The sequence below is a fragment of the Culex quinquefasciatus genome, chromosome 1, assembly GCF_015732765.1.
Source record: "Culex quinquefasciatus strain JHB chromosome 1, VPISU_Cqui_1.0_pri_paternal, whole genome shotgun sequence".
Taxonomy (NCBI): Eukaryota; Metazoa; Arthropoda; class Insecta; order Diptera; family Culicidae; genus Culex; species Culex quinquefasciatus.
Window position 1 is genome coordinate 103,055,284 of NC_051861.1, and position 20,999 is coordinate 103,076,282.

Sequence of the window (20,999 nt, forward strand, 5' to 3'; positions counted from 1 at the left end):
GTTTATGGCGACCGATAATCATCCTCTTTTCAACACTTCTGGCAATGGTTTGAGGGTGGGGGTCCTGACAAGGACCACTGGTTCATCTTTGTCCTTTGGACTTGAAAGAGACCGGCAGTTCCGTTGCTATCGGAAGACGAAGTTCTTGAAGAGCGGGGTTTTTTGCGGAAGGTTGCTGTAATAAAATATGTCTCGATTGAGTCTTTGCAATAATGTTATTAGCCTCTCCTTTTTTCTCCGCTGGAGGGTGGTGGGTTGGAAAGAAGGGTACAAATAAAGGATGTGCCGGGATGAATATATGTCACGTTCTGATTTTCTGGGAAAGTCTTAAGGGTCGACTTTCAGTGGTCGATACAGATTGTCACTTTAAAATTTAAATAAAAAAATTGAAAATCGAAACTCTAGTTGCCTAAAGTTCCTTCAAGTTTAAAGCGATTCAAAAGCTATTAGAAATTGCTCGATCCTATCAATAACAAGAGCAAATTCCAGCCATCAATTTCACAATATTTGCACGAACTGTCTTCTGCTTTTCTGCCTTCAGAAAGCAGAGATTTCTCAAAGACACACAAACTCACAGCTTTCGCATCATTTGCCATTGCCATCACGAAGCTCAAATATTTAATAATATGAATCCTTACTCGCACTTTCTCCAATGTGCCCCCCTGCCAAGTTCGAAGGGGAGAGTGAGAATCCTCCCCCCCCCCTTATTTTGATAATATCGGTTGCTCTAATTGATGTCGGAGGTCTCTATGGAGGGAGCAAAACAACATCTGTTGACTTGCACTGGTAAAATTTTGAAATTTTTTCTTGAATTTTTGGGTACAAATTGTGCCCTAACAAAGTTGAACGATTCAATTTTGTGTACGCCGACGTTTCGATTCAAGTGTGAATCTTTTTCAGGGTCACAACTCTAGATTTTACCCTGAAGAAGATTCTATCCTGAACAGAAACGTTGAACTAAAATTGATGTTAAAAATTGAGCTTGATTCGAAATTATTCATTTTTTTCCAGTTTCAAACGTTCAATCAAGAATCTACTTCAAACTGTTTAACTGTGTAACATTTCCATTGAAATTCCACCCTTCCCCCCCACCACTCCTTCGAATGGAAAACGACAAATCGATTACCGGTTCATGATATGGAAAATCGAGCAAACAAATCGCTTATAGTTTTCTCGATCTGTGCGGGAAAACCCCAACTTTTGGCTTCGGGGATAGCAAACACAGCTCCCGGGGCAAATCTGTTTACGCAAATTCACACACACACTGTGGTGGGAAACTAGGCAGATTCGTTGTTTAATTCTGAGACAATTTTCGAAAGCACGTTGTGTTTTGGAGCTGTCAATATTTGCGTTGAAGAGGGGTAAATGCTAAGATTGAAGTACGTGAGATTAGTTTGTTGTTGGTGAAGAGCCTTATTTGTATTTCAAAGAACACTTATCAATGCGATGAAATAAGTTGAAAGCTAGCAAAACAATGTAATTTAGCCAAAGTCGAGGTGTAAATAAAGAGTCTATTCTAATGTAAACATCAACCGACATGAGCAGAATAAATTCTTTGTTTACACTTCGACGTTGGCCCATTAGCATTGTTTTGCTTGATGTAGATGTTTTCTTCTTGATGGTTGAGATTGGTGCGTGGCAAACTTGTTTATGTTTACACTCAACATAGCGTAATTTTGACAGCTCGTCGTGTCGGGCATCTCCCAGCGTCGTGTCGGCCGAATTGTCGGAGTGACTGCTTATAGGGGATAAAACGTAAACAAATCTTTCTACAGATCAGCGAATTCCAGTTAACATTGTGACAAATAATGACAAGAGCAGCTGTAATTGTTCATGTGTTCAAGCCAACGTACCACCAGCTGTGGCAATTCCAACAGTAGTTAGTGCAAATAACCAAGGAAAATAGTCTCAAAGAGTGTAGTGATGACCCCGACCCCGCAGCATCGTCTGCAACCGCCGCCACCACCACCACCACCTTCTCTGCTCCGAAACCGGTGAACTGGGGAACTCTCGTCGAACCGCCCTGCCACCAGCAACCCTGAATCCCGTGTGGACGCTCCGGAACGTCGGGGGCCTCCCATTGCCAGTGGTGGTGCCCCACCCGCAAGCTATGCAGTTGATGACGCTGAACTCGCTACTCATGTTCGACATAGTGTTTATCTTTTTCCTCTTTTTGGTCGGAGTGACCTGCCTGGTGTACTACCTGCCCCCGCCGGCACTTGGGTCGTTCCGGAAGGGTACGGGAGCAGCTTGTAGTGCAGCCACTAGCGCCAGCGCCGTCGGGCCAACGAACTATTCCTGCGGGACCTCAACGACCTGCACCGGCGAAACGGTGCGCTTCCGGCGGTACAGCGTCGGATCGCTGCTCAGTGCGAACGAGCTGACGGTGGGCAATCACCGCTTTCACAATCCGGTGCTAGCCGGCGCGGGCAGTGTCGTGGGCGTCACCGGCGACGGTGGTGACCTGCTCGTGACCGACTGCGAACTCGAAGAGATACTAAGTCTGAGGGGGGAGTCACCGGTGCTGATCGCTCCGCCGGGGTTCTGTGCCTGCTGTGCCGAACAGCAACAACAACAACAGCTACATCTCGAGCAGCACCTGGTCGAGAACCCGCTGCTGCTGGAGGCGCCCGTGCCGCAGCCGACGGCCGCCATCGCCGGCGTGGACTACGTGCAGATCGAGATCGAGCGGACCGCGGTGGACCCGGCGCCACCGTGCTGCTACGTCCGCGCCAAGGACGCCGACATTAAGGAGTGCCACGGCCCGATCCATGATGTGTAGAGGTGAGTACGCAGCCAGGTTGAGTTCTGTTGGCTGTGATATCGCACAAAATGCATTTGACATTTAAAATCTTTATTATCAATGAGAAGAAAACATTCACAATTAAGTACGCAGCCACAATGGGCTGCGTACTCCATCCAGACTGGCAGCATACTTTGTATCAACTATCCTTCGAATGGTGATATCTTAAGATTTGTTTAATTTATTTGCCAACAAGTACGCAACCACACCGTAGTTTGACCGTACGCAGCCACTTGTGGCTACGTCTTCTCATACCACAAACGGATAAACCACCACCCTTCGCATCCTCTTCCGAACCTTCCCAATCGCAATCTCTCCGCCGCAGCAGACGGCGGCAAGGGCGCAGCCCAGGGCCAGCACAAAGTACGCACCCTGAAAGTGGCTCAACCGCAGCGGGACCACCTGCGCCACGTGGTCCTCGACCTGTCGCGTTGCGTTCCGGGTGTGGGCCAGGAAGATTCGCGTCACCGCCGCCAGGTAGCCGGCCTCGATGAGGGATCTGGTGAATTTGGGGCGGTTAGAACTGATTTTGAGATATTGGAAAAAAGGCGAGACTTGCCGGATTTTCTTGTTGATGTGGTCTCTGAGCGGGAGTCCCTTCTGCATGACGATCTGGATGAAGCTCTTGGCGACGATTTCGTCCAGCGTGAAGACGGAGGCCGGTTCGGTTTGGTGGGCGGCCGCGTAGCGGAGGTACATGCTGGTTGAGGAGAAAATGTAAGTTTCTAAAGTTAAAATATTCTAAACTATTCAAATTTAAAAAAATAAAACATCAAAAATCGAAAATTCTAAAATCCTGAAATTAAAAATTCTAATCTTTAAAAATCAATCATTCTATAAATTTAAAACTCTAAACTTCTCAATATTCTTAAAATTCTCAAAATCCTCAAAATTCCTAAAATTCTCAGAAATCTGAACAAATTCAAAATTCTCAACAATCTTAAAATTATCAATGCCTCGAAATTTTCTAAATTCTCCAAATTTACTAAATTTTTGCAACTCTTCTAAAAATTGTCAATCTTCTCAAAATTCTTAATATTTTTAAAATTCTTAAAATTCCTAAAATTCCTAAAATTCTTAAAATTCTTAAAATTCTTAAAATTCTTAAAATTCTTAAAATTCTTAAAATTCTTAAAATTCTTAAAATTCTTAAAATTCTTAAAATTCCTAAAATTCTTAAAATTCCTAAAATTCTTAAAATTCTTAAAATACTTAAAATTCTTAAAATTCTTACAATTCTTACAATTCTTACAATTCTTAAAATTCTTAAAATTCTTAAAATTCCTAAAATTCTTAAAATTCTTAAAATTCTTAAAATTCTTAAAATTCTTAAAATTCTTAAAATTCTTAAAATTCTTAAAATTTTAAAATTCTTAAAATTCTTAAAATTCTTAAAATTCTTAAAATTCTTAAAATTCTTAAAATTCTTAAAATTCTTAAAATTCTTAAAATTCTTAAAATTCTTAAAATTCTTAAAATTCTTAAAATTCTTAAAATTCTTAAAATTCTTAAAATTCTTAAAAATTTTAAAATTCTTCAAATTCTTAAAATTCTTAAAGTTCTTAAAATTCTTAAAATTCTTAAAATTCTTAAAATTCTTAAAATTCCTAAAATTCTTAAAATTCGTAAAATTCTTAAAATTCTTAAAATTCTTAAAATTCTTAAAATTCTTAAAATTCTTAAAATTCTTAAAATTCTTAAAATTCTTAAAATTCTTAAAATTCTTAAAATTTTTAAAATTCTTCAAATTCCAAAAATTCTTAAAATTCTTAAAATTCTTAAAATTCTTAAAATTCTTAAAATTCTTGAAATTCTTAAAATTCTTGAAATTCTTAAAATTCTTGAAATTCTTAAAATTCTTGATATTCTTCAAATTCTTGAAATTATTTAAATTCTTAAAATTATTAAAATTCATAAAATTATAAAAATTCATTAAATTCTTAAAATTCCTAAAAAAAATCATTTTTTAAATTCTTAAAATTCTTAAAATGCTTAAAATTCTTGAAATTCTTAAAATTCTTAAAGCTCTTAAAATTCTTAAAATTCTTAAAATTCTTAAAATTCTTGAAATTCTTCAAATTCTTAAAATTCTTCAAATTCTTTAATTCTTCAAATTCTTCCAATTTATCAAATTCTTGAAATTTTTAGAATTCTTGGAATTCTAAAAAAAATTAAAAAATCCTCAAATTCTCCAAATTCTTAAAATTCTCCAAATTCTTAAAATTCATGATATTCTTAATATTCTTAATATTCTGAAAAATTAATAAATTTCTAAAATTCTTAACATTTTTAAAGTTCTTCTAATTCCTAATATATATATAACTTTCTTTAAATTCCCAAAACATTCAAAATTAAAAAAAAAATATTCTCAAAATTCTGAAAATTCTCAAATTTCTAAATTTCTCAACATTCACAAAAATATCAATTTTTCAAGATTCCAAAATTCCCAAAATTAAAAAAAATTAATATTTTCAAAATTAAAAAAAAATCTCAATATTTTAAAGATTCTTAAAATTCTTTGAATTCTCGAAATTCGTCATATTCTAAAAATTCTCAAAATTTGGCAAAATTCTCAAAAAATTTTACATTCTATAAATTTTCAAAATTTTCCGAATTCTCAAAACTCTCAAAATTCTCAAGATTTCTCTGATTTTAAACTTTCAAAATTCTTACAAATTCTAAAAATTCAAAAAATCCCAAAATTCGAAAAAATTTAAATGTTTTTAAAATCATTAGAATTCTCAAAACAAATAATAACAAAAATGACAAAAATTATAAAGTTAGAAAAAAATGCAAAAATAATATAAATTACAAAAAAAAAAAACAAAAAATAAAAAAAACAAACATTACAAAATTACAAATATTACAAAATTTACAAAAATTACAAAATTTACAAAATTTACAAAATTTACAAAATTTACAAAATTTACAAAATTTACAAAATTTACAAAATTTACAAAATTTACAAAATTTACAAAATTTACAAAATTTACAAAATTTACAAAATTTACAAAATTTACAAAATTTACAAAATTTACAAAATTTACAAAATTTACAAAATTTACAAAATTTACAAAATTTACAAAATTTACAAAATTTACAAAATTTACAAAATTTACAAAATTTACAAAATTTACAAAATTTACAAAATTTACAAAATTTACAAAATTACAAAATTTACAAAATTTACAAAATTTACAAAATTTACAAAATTTACAAAATTTACAAAATTTACAAAATTTACAAAATTTACAAAATTTACAAAATTTACAAAATTTACAAAATTTACAAAATTTACAAAATTTACAAAATTTACAAAGTTTACAAAATTTACAAAATTTACAAAATTTACAAAATTTACAAAATTTACAAAATTTACAAAATTTACAAAATTTACAAAATTTACAAAATTTACAAAATTTACAAAATTTACAAAATTTACAAAATTTACAAAATTTACAAAATTTACAAAATTTACAAAATTTACAAAATTTACAAAATTTACAAAATTTACAAAATTTACAAAATTTACAAAATTTACAAAATTTACAAAATTTACAAAATTTACGAATATTATAAAAATTACAAATTTTACAAAAAATTCAACAATCACAAAGATTACAAAAAATAACAAAAAACACAAAAAATACAAAAATTACAAAAATTACAAAAAATATTAAAATAACAAATATTTTAAAAATTACAAAAAATGAACAATTACAAAAATTACTAAAAATAACAAAAAATACAAAAATTATAAAAATTACAAATATTACAAAAATTACAAAAATTTCAACAATTACAATAATTACAAATAATAACAAAAAATACAAAAATTACAAAAAAAATATAAAAATGAAAAAAAAACTAAATTCACAAAAAATACAAAATATACAAATATTACAAAAATTACAAAAATAAATTCAAATTTAAATCAAATTGCTAGGTGGTGTTAAATAAGGGCATGAACAGTCGTTGTCATAAAAAATGTTAACGAATTCACGAATATTGTTCATGGATTTATGAATTTTGTTCATGAAACCACGCAGCTTATTTATACAATCAACGAATTCATGATTTTAATTTAATGACATATGAGAAGAATTTCGTCCTAAAAATATTAATTCATGGAAAAATGTTCACGATTTCGTGGATGTGATTCATGAAAATTGAAGGAAAATTAATAATTTTGATATTCATAAATTGAAATTCATGATTTCCTGAACATTTGATCAGCTTTTCCAATTCTTGACTCGTTCAAATTCACCCAGTTTCAAACGTGACCTTCAACTCACCGATTCCCGATGGTGGCAAAGGGTCTCGCCCCACCAACCATGGCCAGGCAGGTCTCGGAAGTGCACTCCAACCTTCGCTGCAGGATCCGCTCGGCAGAGCCGTTCAGTCGCTCGAGGTGAATCTGGGGACGACGATGATGACCATCACCACGGGTGACAACGGGGTGGAACGAAACACGAAGCTAGTTAGTTTGCGCAAGTGGCAATATACATGAGAGCGATCGTTACATGGTTAAGGGGTGCCGAGGGGAAGGTGGTGGGAATTTTCATCATTTTTTTTTTTCGTTTGCTTCTGAGTGGGGAAAAGTGCCGCTGCAGGATGAAAAACTTTTCTATTATCCTTGTTGGTTTTTTTTTTCTTTTTTTTTCTAGCTGCTTTGACGTCAGGAACATTGCTTCTTTTTTGCTTGTCTTCATGCAAAGAGTATCGAGTTTCGATGCAGGCGATGGGGGGGGAAAAAAGTTCCGATCCGTTCCTTTCGGGGGTTTATTCAGGGCATGATGAATTAGAAAGTTGAAACATTTTTTTCGCTCAAATTCCCTCCTTTTTTGCCAAAGTGAAAAAACTTGTAGCACCAAAGCGGAAATTTTTGTGCAACTTTGCAAAACGTCCCCCCGGTACTTACGGCAAAGTTGGCCGGAAAACCGATGACCATGCCCGAATCGAGCAGCTCGGCGACGGTGGAAATCTGATGGCCGTCGAGTGGCCGCTTCAGGATGTCATCTTCGACTGGTAGAAGATGGCCACGTGCACGCAGAAGACGCTCCACAGCCAGAAGTATGCCCTGGAATGTTACAACAGATGCAAAATTTTATGAATTTACAAAATTTCGAACAATAAACTTCGAAAAAACTAGGAGTTCCAGTCGGACTTGCTCTTTTTAACATTCTGAGCCTCAGTCTGATTCATTCTTTTTTACATTGGAAGTCCCATTCAGACTTGCTCTTTTTAACATTCTGAGTCTCAGTCGGACTCATTCTTTTTTTACATTGGGAGTCCCAGTTGGACTCATTCTTTTCAACATTGTTAGTTCTAGTCGGACTTGCTCTTCTTAACATTGTAAGTCCCAGTCAGACTGGCTCTACTCAACATTGTGAGTCCAAGTCGGACTCATTCTTTTTTACATTGGGAGTCCCAGTCGGACTTGCTTTTTTGGCATTGGGAGTCCCATTCGGACTTGCTATTTCAAACATTGGGAGTCCCAGTTGGACTTGTTCTTTTCAACATTAGAAGTCTCAGTCGTACTTGCTCTTTTTACCTTGTGAGTCCCAGTCGGACTTGTTCTTTTCAACATTAGAAGTCCCAGTCAGACTTGATCTTTTCAATATTGGTAGTTCCAGTCGGACTTGCTCTTTTCAACATTGGAAGTCCCATTCGGACTTGTACTTTTTTAACATTCTGAGTCTCAATCGAACTCATTCTTTTTTTTATATTGGGAGTCCCAGTTGGACTCATTATTTTCTATATTGTGAGTCTGAGTCGTACTTGCTCTTTTTACGTTGTGAGTCCCAGTCGGACTTGTTCTTTTTCAAATGTCGGATTGAAAGTCGGACTTGTTCCTTTGAAAATTTTGTGCTGGTGCCAAGACCAAGAAAGGCGGAACCTTACCGCGGAAAAAGACAGCCAACAATAAATTGCTTAATTAATTTAGTTCACGATACTGCCAAAGGGGGGTAAGACCCGAGGTGCAAACTTTTCCGACTTATCCCTTTCTGTCGGCCACACGAAGCCCCGTGACAGCAACAGACAAAGTGCTCTTTTGTTTTTTTTGTCCCACAGTGACAGTGTGTCTCTTGGTGAGAAATAATTACTCCGGTAAGTCCGGGTGACAGAAATGGCGCTAAAAAGGCGTTGCGAAAATGGGGTTTTTCCCTTGGTTGTAATTTTCCTGACAGCTTGTGGCATGTTTGGTTGGCTTGATTTGACAGGTGCTGGGCTGGAAATTTGTAAGTAAGAGCTTTTTTAAACACTTCTTCAAAAACAAAACTAAAAATGCCCCTATTTTGGGTAGTTTTTTACCTGTTTCGAAAACATTCTGCTTTAAATTAATTTTAATTACTTTTAAAGCAATTAATCATTGATGCCGCTCCCCACGCTTGTCAATCAGTTCATTCACAACTAATGAGCCGTGTCCGCTCAACCTTCCGAACGCAAAATTAATCTCTGAACTGAAATAAACCGGATCCGGCCCGAAAAAAATGTAAACAAATGATTTCGATTACCGGAAGCGCAGAGGTTAAAGTGTAGGCCAACAGAACCAAACCAAACCAACCGGTGAACATTGTTGACGCGCTGAAGTACCGATTGAGGAACCTGTGAGAAGGGAAATGAAATAAGGAAGAACTATTGTTTTTTTTTAAATGTTTTTTTTTGTTTTTTTTTAACTTTATGAGTCCCAGTCGGACTTACTCTTTTCAAAATTTTGAGTCTCAGTCGGACTTGTTCTTTTTAACATTGGGACTCACATTCCCCCTTTGATATTTTTAACATTGTGATTCCCAATCAAACTTGCTCTTTTCGACACTGGAAGTCCCAGTCGGACTTGCTCTTTTTTACATTGGAAGTCCCAGTCGAACTTGCTCTTTGTATCATTTTGAGTCTCATTCGAACTTGTTCTTTTAAACATTGGGAGTCCCAGTCGGACTTGCTCTTTTTACCGATGAGAGTCCCAGTCAGACTTGCTCTTTTTAACATTGTGATTCCCAGTTAGACTTGTTCTTTTTAACATTGGGAGTCCCAGTCGGACTTGCTCTTTTCAACATTATGAATCTCAGTCGAACTTGTTCTTTTTAACATTGGAAGTCGCAGTCGGACTTGCTCTTTTTAACATTGTGATTCCCAGTCGGACTTGTTCTTTTTAACATTGGAAGTCCCAGACGGACTTGCTCTTTTTAACATTGTGATTCCCAGTCGGACTTGTTCTTTTTAACATTGTGATTCCCAGTCAGACTTGTTCTTTTTGACATTGGGAGTCCCAGTCGGACTTGCCCTTTTTAACATTGTGATTCCCAGTCGGATTTGTTCTTTTTGACTTGCTCTTTTTATCATTTTGAGTCTTATTTGGACTTGTTTTTTATCATTGGGAGTCCTAGTCGAACTTATTCTTTTAATCATTTTAAATCATTTTCTGCATCATTGCAAGTTTCTCCCACTCCTTTCCTACAAACTCCCTAGAACAGAGCGCTACCCACGGGCAAACTCGCATTAATTTGTGTTTTCAATTAAGACTACACCGCGCGTTTTTTTCCCGCCTCCCACTCTCCTTCTACCGTCACCCGATACCGCTCACCTGTTCTAGGTCGGTGACAAACAGTGACAAAGCCACGAGCCTGCGGCGCATCCTGAAAAAAAAAAAAAAAACTTTTTCCCAGCGGTGGCCACGTGGGATTTGGTGGGAGTGAAAAAGCGGTGGGGTTGAATGGTTTCTAATTTTTGGAAATATCTTGACTTGCTCTTTGCGACATTGGATGTACCACTTGGATCAGCTTTTTTATCATTTTGAATCTTATTCGGACTTGTTCTTTTCAACATTGGGAGTCCCAGTCGGACTTGTTCTTTTTGAAATTTGGAGTCCCAGTCGGGCTTGCTCTTTTTAACATTGTGATTCTCAGTTGGACTTTTTCTTTTTGCCATTGGGGGTCCCAGTCAGACTTGTTCTTTTTACCGTTGAGAGTCCCAGACGGACTTGCTCTTTTTACCGTTGAGAGTCCCAGACGAACTTTTTATTTTTGACATTGGGGGTCCCAGTCAGACTTGCTCATTTTACCGTTGAGAGTCCCAGACAGACTTGTTATTTTTGATATTGGAAGTCACAGTCGGACTTGCTCTTTTTAACATTGTGATTCCCAGTCGGACTAGTTCTTTTTGACATAGGGAGTCCCAGTCGGACTTGCTCTTTTCAACATTATGAGTCTCAGTCGGACTTGTTCTTTCTGACATTGTGATTCCCAGTCGGACTTGTTCTTTTTGACATAGGGAGTCCCAGTCGGACTTGCTCTTTTCAACATTATGAGTCCTAGTAATTCAAAAATTAATAAAAATTCAACGAATTAACGTAAAATACTTAAAATTTTTACTGAACGATTCCAAGAAATCATGCCTTTTTCATTATTATTTTTCGAATCCGAACTGTTAAGTTTAACCTTAATACTAAAACTAGCAATATACGAGTGTAACTGGGTAAGATACGCCCTTAGCAAGTGATGTGACCATTTAAAAAAATACTGACTACTAGCTTTTGACTACTTCCTAATGACTACTGACTACTGGCTGCTGACTCCTGACTATCAACTTACTACTACTTACTGACTGTTAAGTCTGACTTCTATCGACTGTCGACTGACTACTTATTCCTGAATACTGACTAATGACTAACTACTAATTTCTGACTGTTAAATCTGACTCCTAACTCCAAACTATTTACTGACTGCTTACTGATTACTAACAGCTGAATATGACTCCTGACTGATGATTCCCGACTCCTACTACTGATTAATGGCTACTGACTACTACTTGACTTTTGATTTTCTGACATTCGAACCCTGGTTTCTGACTGCTTATTACTGACTATTGACTACTGACTACTGGTACCTGATTACTGATTACTGATTACTGACTAGTGAATTCTGACTACTTACTCCTGACTACTGGCTTCTGATTCCACACGACTGACAATTGACTACTGATTCCTGAATACTGACTATTAAATCTGACTCCTGACTTATGACTCATGACTTCTTACTACTTTCTGATTACTGACTGCTGAATCTGACTCCTGACTAGTGAATCTCAACTCCTACTGTTAAGTAATAACTACTGATTTCTTTTTCCTAAGTTCTAACTCTTGTCTTCTGACTCCTGACGGATGTAGACTGACTTTTGATTTATAAGTTCAGACTTCTGATTTTTTACTCCTGACTTCTGACTCTGACTACTGATTCATGGCTTCTGACTCCTGACATTTGAATAATGACTACTGACTGCTGACTCCTTACTACTTTCTGATTACTGATTGCTGAATCTGATTCCCGACTCCTTCTGCTGTTTCCTGACTGCTGACTGCTGACTAATGTCTCTTGTCTTCTGACTCCTGACGGCTGACGACAGACTTATAAATGATTTATAAATTCTGACTTCTGATTTTTTTACCCCTGACTTCTGACTCATGACTTCTGACTCATGACTTCTGACTCCTGACTACTCTCTGACTACTGACTGTTAAATTTGACTCTTGACTACTGACTCTTCTTGCTGAGTTCCGACTCATACTGCTGATTAATGGCTACTGATAACTGTTTCCTGACTCTTGACTACTGACTACAGACTTCTGGCTCCTGACTGCTGACGACTGACTACGGATTTCCAAATACAGATTTCTGACTTCTGATAGTATTTGACTCCTGTGAATTCTGCCTCTTGACTACTGACTAATGACTTCTGCCTTCTGACTCCTGACTACTGGCTACTTACTGATTACTGATTGTTGAATCTGACTGTTTCCTGACTCCTTACGGCTGACTAATGTCTGTTGTCTTCTGACTCCTGACGACTGACGACAAATCTGTAAATTCATACTTCTGACTTCTGATTTTTGACTCCTGATTTCTGACTCTTGACTACTGATGCATGACTTCTGACTCGTGACTACTGACTATTGGCTACTGACTGTTGACTGCTGACTACATTCTGGTTACTGACTGCTGAATCTGACTCCTGACTTCTGACTCCTGACGGCTGACGGCTGACGGCTGACGGCTGACGACTGACTACTGATTCCTGAATAGAGACTTCTGACTTATGATTTTTCATTCCTGACCAGGGTTGAGAGGTTGTAATTACTGCTGAAATTTTCATATTTTTTTTAATAAATGGTTTTTCAAACACACCGTTCCCCAAACTGACAGCGAGGAATTCCCTGGCGCTCGTCGTCGCCGACGACGAGTTTTGTTCGACGTTTTAATTAAATTCTGGGCTTGCTTTAATTTCACGTGTGCTATTTGGGTTTTCCCCGTCGTGGCCATCCCTGGAACACTGGTTGTTGATGTTCTCGTATTTTTTTCCCGAGCATATGTTTTAAATTCCATGTTGTTGACTTTTTCTGTTTTGGTTTCGGTTTCTGGGTTTGTTTGCGTCAAACATTCGTGTTGAAATTTACAATGTTTGCGCTGAAATTCAGTTAAAATGATGTTTTAATCAACGTTGAAAGCAATACCTCGTGGATTTAAAGCTCGAGCAAGAGTCATCATGTCTCACATTACACCGGCGTTACGATTGGTTACCTCTCTACCCGAATGACATCCGCACTTGTTCGCGGCTCATTGAGCATTACGGCTGCGGCCCTTACTTACCGGCAGACGGTGCTGCGGGGAATCCACGGCAGTGACATGGCAAGCATGACGCCCACGCAGTCCAGCGGGGAACGGGGACAACGGGCGGGGTCGGGTTTTTCCACCAGGACCAGGATCGTCTCGTACAGGACGATGAACAGGACGGTGGTCGCGATGAGCAGCAGCCAGACGAGGGGGCTGGAAGATTTGAGGAAGAAGGATTGTAATGATGTATTTTTTTTCTCTTTTTTGCAGGTAAATGTTGGTGACTTTCATGGAAAACTGAAGAACAGAAAGGTTTGTGTGAAAAGTATTAAGTATTCTAGGTATTCTACTCATATCAAAGGTGTCTTTAAATTCAAGAATTCAATCATTTCATTCAATAATCAACTCTACCATTCATTAACTTCACAACCTTACAACTCAACAACCTCAATAATCTCAACAGTCTCAACAACCTCAAAAACTTCAAAAAACCTCAGCAACCTCAACAACCTCAACAATCTCAATAGCCTCAAAAACCTCTATAACCTCAAAAACATCAACAACCTCAGTAACCTCAACAACCTCAACAGCCTGCACAACCTCAATTACCTCAATTGTTGTAATCTTTTTGTCAAAAACCTCAACAGCTTCAACATCCTCAATATCCTCAATAACCTCAACAACCTCAACAACCTCAACAGCTTCAACATCTTCAATATCCTCAATAACCTCAACAACCACAACAACCTCAACAACCTCAATAACTTCATTAACCTAAACAGCTTCATCAACCTCTATAACCTCAATGAACTCAACAACCTCAACAGCCTCAACAACCTCAATTACCTCAACTGATGTAATGTTTTTGTCAAAAACTTCAACAACCGCAACAGCATCAACAACCTCAATAACTTCAATAACCTTAACTACCTCAATAACCTCAATAACCTCAACAACCTCAATAACCTCAACAATCTCAACAGCATCAACAACCTCAAAAACTTCAAAAACCTCAGCAACCTCAACAATCTCAATAGCCTCAACAACCTCTATAACCTAAAAAATCATCAACAACCTTAATAATCTCAACAACCTCAACAGCTTAAACCACCTCTATAACCTCAATAAACTCAACAACCTCAACAACCTCAATAACCTCAAAAACCTCAATAACCTCATTAACCTCAACAACCTCAACAGCTTCAACAACCTCAATAACCTCAACTGATGAAATGTTTTTGTCAAAAATCTCAACAACCTCAACAACTTGAACAAGTTGAGCTATTTGAGGATATTGAGGTTGTTTGGGAAGTTCTAATTGTTAAGGTTGTTGAGGTCGTTGAGGTTATTGAGGTTGTTGAGGCGTTTGAAGTCGTTGAAGTTATTGTGATTATTTAGGGTAATTGAGGTTGTTGAGGTTGTTGAGGCTGTTGAGGTTGTTGAGGTTTTTGACAAAAAGACTACATCAGTTGAGGTTATTGAGTTTGTTGAGGCTGTTTAGGTTTTTGAGTTTGTTGATGTTGTTGAGGTTGTTGAGGCTGTTGAGATTGTTGAGGTTGTTGAGGTTATTGAGGTTTTTGAGGTTATTGAGGTTGTTGAGGTTGTTGAGGCTGTTGAGATTGTTAAGATTATTAGGTTAGTTTAGGTTATTGAGGTTGTTGAGACTGTTGAGGTGTTTGTAGTCAATTTAACAAATTTACAACTAGACAACTCATCAACTCCACAACAATTTATCTAAGTACTTTTCCAACGAATCTTCGCGACCATCAATTGATGGATTGCTTTACCATTACGTGACAGCACAGAACTTCCCAGATATCCTTTATTACTTCCCCCCTGAATGTGTAATCCAACTTCCGACGCAGAGCGGGCCCAACTCCGATACCGAGATAATTCCTGCTTAGACATGTGTGCGAAATATATCATTTGACGTATCCCCTCCATTACTCACGCGACGGCCTCCCATACTATCCGGAAGCCGACCAGAAGGGATAAGTAGTTCCGGATGCTCATCGTCCTGCTCCTCCTCATCAGCATCGCCATCATCATCATTGTGTAATGTTTTATCGTCCGCTTCCTTCCTCGAGGACGCGCGTCTTTTGTTCAACTTTTCGACGGAAGTTGCGTTGCCTACATTCAGAAGGGGGGCGTCAACCCAGAGCTGGGGACAAAAAAGGCTTCAAGAGGAGGGGTGGCAGGACGGGTTAGGTCATTAATTAAATTAATTTATGATGCCCCCATATCAGTGCTGGGGCAGCAGCGGAGCTATCGTGTGTGTGTGTGTGTGTGTGTAACCCTTACAATGATTGTGCTCTATTAGACTGGAGGGTTTCGGGGGAGGCAATTTACAAACGATGTGAAGGATCTGGCACGTTTCCAATATGCCGATTTTCGACAAACTCCACCGGTCCTATTACGAGGTTTAATCTCCATTTCAATATTCATAAAGAGAGAGAGAGAGAGACAACCTTCGTGTTGGCACGTGTTTATAGAGTCATCGTCTGTAATGGCGACGACGAGCTAAATTTAGATCGTCTTTCGAATTGCCAATAGTCGGCGGAGGAATGCTAACGATTCTGGAATCAATTTGCCCACCACCCCCTCTTGCTTACCTCAAGTCATGTGATTGTTTTCGTCGAATGTCTCAACCCCGGAAGGCATACCAATTTGCATTGCTTTCCTATTTGGCCTTTCCGTCACACGGTATCATCCGTCAGGTCAGGATCCGCAGCCTTTGTCAGGTTGTGAATTTATCAATCAAATGGTGAGAATCATCCATTGTGGTGTGCAGACTGAGGAATATCGATTGGTTGAGGTCATGAGCTAATGAGTTCATGAGTTGTTCGTTCGGCTGTTGAGTTGTTGAGTTGTTGAGGTTGTTCAGATAGGTTAGGCCATTGAGGTCATTTAGGTTGTTGAGCTTGTTGGAGTTATTTGGGTTAGGTTGTTGAGGTCATTGAGGTTGATGAGACTATTGAGGTTATTGGAGTAGTTGAGATTTTTGAAGTTTTTGAGGTTATAAATTTTGCTGCGGTTGTTGAGGTCATTTTCATTGAGTTTTCATCGAGTCAAACGTATAGATTGTTTAGGTCATTGAGGTTGTTGATCTTGTTACAGTTATTTATGTTTTTGAGGTTATTTAGGTCATTGAGGTTATTGAGGTAGTTAGGGTTATTTGGGGTTTTGAGGTTATTAATTTTGCTGCGGTTGTTGAGGTCATTGCAGTGAGTTCATGAGTTATTTGTTCAGTTACAAGCTGAAAAGTTGTTGAGCTTTTACAATTATTTAGGTTGTTGAAGTTTTTGAGGTCGTTTAGCTTGATGGACTTATTTAGGTTGTTTAGGTCGTTGAGGTTGTTGATGTTATTGATATTTTCAAGCAGTTTAGGCTGTTGTGGTTATTGAGGTTGTTGAGCTTGTTCGATTTATTTAGGTTGTTGAGGCTATTGAGTTTGTTGAGAAAATTGAGGTCATTGAGGATGTTGAGGCTATTGAGGTTTTTGGAGAAGTTGAGATTGTTGAGGTGTTTGAGGTTATTGAGATAATTGGAGTTATTTAGGTTGTTGAGGTTATTGAGGTCATTGAAGTTATATTGGTTGTTGAGGTTATTAAGGTTGTTGGAGTTGTTGAGATTGTTTAGGTTATTGAGGTAGTTAGGGTAGTTATTGTTTTTTGTGGATTTCGAAGTGATGAGTTATTTGTAAAGTTGAACAGTTGTTGAGGTTATTAAATCAGTTTAGGTTGTTGAGGTTATTGGGATAGTTGAGCTTGCTGTTTTTGAGGCCCTTGACGTAGCTTTGGTTGTTTAGGTTGTTGAGGTTATTGATTTCGTTTGGTTTTTGGAGGTTTTTGAGGTAGCTCAGGATGTTCAGAATGTAGATTTGTTAGTTGTTGAGTTCTTGAAATGAACTCTGTTAATCTAAAAAAACTCAATGTTACATCATTAAACTGAAAACCAGTGCAGTTTTCCAACCTAGCAACCGAGACATGCGCCGGGATTCGATTTCACAACCAACCTCAACTAGAGCGCAGAGGGGGGAGGTACTTCTCACTGGTAATAAACGGAAGAGTGTGCTCCTCAGGAACGAAACCTCATTTGCTATAAATTTTACCATCTACCAGTGAGACAATGCACAACGGTCTGCTGCTGGGCAGATAAATGGTGCAGCTCTCGAGTGTCAGTCACAAATTTAAACCCCTCTCGAATCGAGGACTCACGTGCGAGCCAGTGTTGCCAGAATCTTCTGAGTCGTTCCGAATCGAGACGAGAAGATTTCACAACTCCGGCATTAAAAGTTGCATCACCACAGCTGCAGAGTGGTGGTTCATCCCCAGAAAATCTCCAATCAGTACGTGGAAATCGTCCCACAGAGAGGACTTGAAGAACTAGACATACCTGAAAGCACTGCCGAGATTCCGCCACAGGGGCTGCTTGCCGGCCAACGGAACCACCCACTGGATGACGTCCTGCAGGTACCCGATGCTGTGGTCAAACACGGTGTGCCGCTCGTAGTCCGGGTACAGATTGCCGAAGAAGATGTCCGCTGACGGGTGGGACTGGAGTTTTATAGTTGAAAATAAGATTTTTAAAGCCACTTAGCAACAAATCAACTCAAGAAATCAACAAATCAACAACTCAACTTATCTACAAGTCAACGATTGTTAAGTTATTGAATTGTTGATTTGTTGATTTGATGATTTGTTGATTTGTTGATTAGTTGACAACAACTAATCAACAAATCAACAAGTCAACAAGTCAACAAATCAACATATCAACAAATCAACAAATCAACAAATCAACAAATCAACAAATCAACAACTGTTGAGTTGTTGAATTGTTGATTTGTTGATCTGTTGATCTGTTGATTTGTTGATCTGTTGATTTGTAGAATTGTTGATTAGTTGTTGTCAACTTGTTGATTTGTTGAAATGTTGAGTTGTTGAGTTGTTGAATTATTGGTTTGTTGATTTGTTGGTTGGTTGATTTGTTGATTTGTTGATTGGTTGATTTGTTGATTGGTTGATTTGTTGATTTGTTGAATTGTTGATTTGTTAATTTGTTAATTTGTTGATTTGTTGATCTGTTGATTTGTTGACTTGTTGCCTTGTTGATTGGATGATAAGATGACAACAACAAATCAACTAATAAAAAAAAACAACAAATCAACAGATCAACGAATCAACAAATCAACAAATCAACCAATCAACAAATCAACAAATCAACAAATCAACAAATCAACAAATCAACAAATCAACAAATCAACAAATCAACCAATCTACAAATCAACAACTCAACTAATCAACTAATAAACAAATCAACAACTGTTGAGTTGTTGAATTGTTGATTTGTTGAATTGTTGATTTGTTGATCTGTTGATTTGTTGATCTGTTGATTTGTTGATTTGTTGATTAGTTGTTGTCAACTTGTTGATTTGTTGATTTGTTGAGTTGTTGAGTTGTTGAGTTGTTGAGTTGTTGAGTTGTTGAATTGTTGATTTGTTGAATTGTTGAATTGTTGATTTGTTGATTTGTTGATTTGTTGATTTGTTGATCTGTTGATTTGTTGATCTGTTGATTTGTTGAATTGTTGATTAGTTGTTGTCAACTTGTTAATTTGTTGAAATGTTGAGTTGTTGAGTTGTTGAATTGTTGATTTGTTTATTTGTTAATTTGTTAATTTGTTGATTTGTTGATCTGTTGATTTGTTGACTTGTTGCCTTGTTGATTGGATGATTAGATGACAACAACAAATCAACTAATCAAAAAAACAACAAATCAACAGATCAACGAATCAACAAATCAACCAATCAACAAATCAACAAATCAACAAATCAACAAATCAACCAATCAACCAATCAACCAATCAACCAATTAACAAATCAACAAATCAACAAATCAACAAATCAACAAATCAACCAGTCTACAAATCAACAACTCAACTAATGAACTAATAAACAAATCAACAACTGTTGAGTTGTTGAATTGTTGATTTGTTGAATTGTTGATTTGTTGATCTGTTGATTTGTTGATCTGTTGATTTGTTGATCTGTTGATTTGTTGATTTGTTGATTAGTTGTTGTCAACTTGTTGATTTGTTGAGTTGTTGAGTTGTTGAGTTGTTGAATTGTTGATTTGTTGGTTGGTTGATTTGTTGATTTGTTGATTTGTTGATTGGTTGATTGGTTGATTGGTTGATTTGTTGGTTTGTATCAACAAATCAACAAATCAACAAATCAACAAATCAACCAATCAACAAATCAACAAATCAACCAACCAACAAATCAACAATTCAACAACTCAACAACTCAACAAATCAACAAGTTGACAAATCAACAAATCAACAAATCACCAAATCAACCAATCAACAAATCAACAAATCAACAAATCAACAACTCAACAAATCAACTAGTTGACAAATCAACAAATCAACAAATCAACAAATCAACCAATCAACCAATCAACAAATCAACAAATCAATAGATCAACAGATCAACAGATCAACAGATCAACAGATCAACAACTCAACAAATTAAAAACTCAACAGTTGTTGACTTGTTGATTAGTTAATTTGTTGATTTGTTGAACCCATCAAACCCACCCGAAACTCCTCGATGACCTTCACCCCGGCCATCCGCCCACTCCGATTCACGTCCAACAGTTGCTCCTCCAGCCTAACGTTCATGAACCGGGCCACGTCCAGCACCAGCTTCTGCTCCATCCCGACCCAGTCGGTCCGGCCCGGATCGGTGACCATCGGGGGCCACACGGCGACCAGGGCCCGCACCGGGCAGCCCCCCAGATCGTGTGGGACCTTGTGGAAAAAGTGCGGATCTTCCGGCGAGATGAGCAGGCCCATGCTGGGATGGAAATCCGCGGGTTGTTTGGTTAGAGCATGACGGAGGAAGGCGCGCTTGCGGGTCGTGGGTTGTTGCGACGGCGAGTGTCCTGCGGAGCGGAGCTCGAAGGTTCCGGTTGGGATGGCGCTTTTCACGGTTGGGATCGAGAAGTTGTGCCACTTTACGCGAGTTGGCGTGAAGAAGGCTTCGTTTGGGTAATGGGAGGAGCAGCTCGTCGAGTTGTCTTCTGAGATGTTCACGGCTTCGTTCAAGTACTGCACGTTGAGTTCACCTTCCACCCAGGAACACCGGTCAATCTGGTCGTAGTTGAAGAAGTTGGTCGCACAAGATGAATACCTCCCATAGGGAAACCAAGTGTAAACAAAACACTCCTCCGAGGTCACCCCCACAGGGCAGTACATCAACACCGTATTATGAATGTAGAACCTGCTCCAAAGCAGCTCAAAAACGGCCGCCACCGCCCCACTTCGCCCCCGACATCCCTTCACCTCATCCAAGAACACCACCAAAAACCAACTCCGCGAATCGAACCGCGAGTGATTCTTCAAAAACCCCAACTCCCTCTCCAACTCCGCAATCCCGCGGAAAACCATCACGTAGTGCGTTTCCCGGTTGAACCCGTGACGGAATGACCCGTGGGCACCTGGCCACTGCCCATCCCGGCGGTCGTCCCAACTGGCCACCATGATGTTGGCCCGGGTCGTGGCTAGCGCGTAGAAGCGGTCCTGAAGAA

At 38.0% G+C, this 20,999-nt stretch overlaps 2 protein-coding genes across 2 annotated transcripts in view; one reads left to right on the top strand and one right to left on the bottom strand.

Annotated features, from left to right (window-relative positions):
• The first annotated feature begins 2,685 nt into the window (after positions 1–2,685).
• LOC6049099 overlaps positions 2,686–20,999 on the top strand; it is a 180,763-nt gene continuing 162,449 nt past the window's right edge. The window contains exon 1 of the mRNA XM_038248423.1: positions 2,686–2,784. The gene's annotated coding sequence lies outside the window, so the exon portion shown is untranslated. The remainder of the gene's footprint in view (positions 2,785–20,999) is intronic.
• On the bottom strand, positions 3,053–13,563 carry LOC6052165. Its single transcript, XM_038266466.1, has 5 exons — positions 13,447–13,563; positions 7,725–7,883; positions 7,099–7,220; positions 3,363–3,503; positions 3,053–3,302 (listed from the first exon to the last, which is right to left on the bottom strand). Exons 2-5 carry the CDS (start codon positions 7,752–7,754, stop codon positions 3,053–3,055), a joined length of 543 nt encoding a protein of 180 aa, XP_038122394.1. The 5' UTR covers positions 7,755–7,883; positions 13,447–13,563.

What these genes read in the sequence shown, in the direction of transcription:
- LOC6052165 (XM_038266466.1), bottom strand. Translation starts at nt 7,754, where the DNA reads ATGGTCATCGGTTTTCCGGCCAACTTTGCC. An exon ending in GTTTTCCGGCCAACTTTGCC is followed by an intron (nt 7,221 to 7,724) that starts GTAAGTACCGGG and finishes CGTCGTCCCCAG; the next exon opens with ATTCACCTCGAGCGACTGAA. An exon ending in CACATCAACAAGAAAATCCG is followed by an intron (nt 3,303 to 3,362) that starts GCAAGTCTCGCC and finishes CAAATTCACCAG; the next exon opens with ATCCCTCATCGAGGCCGGCT.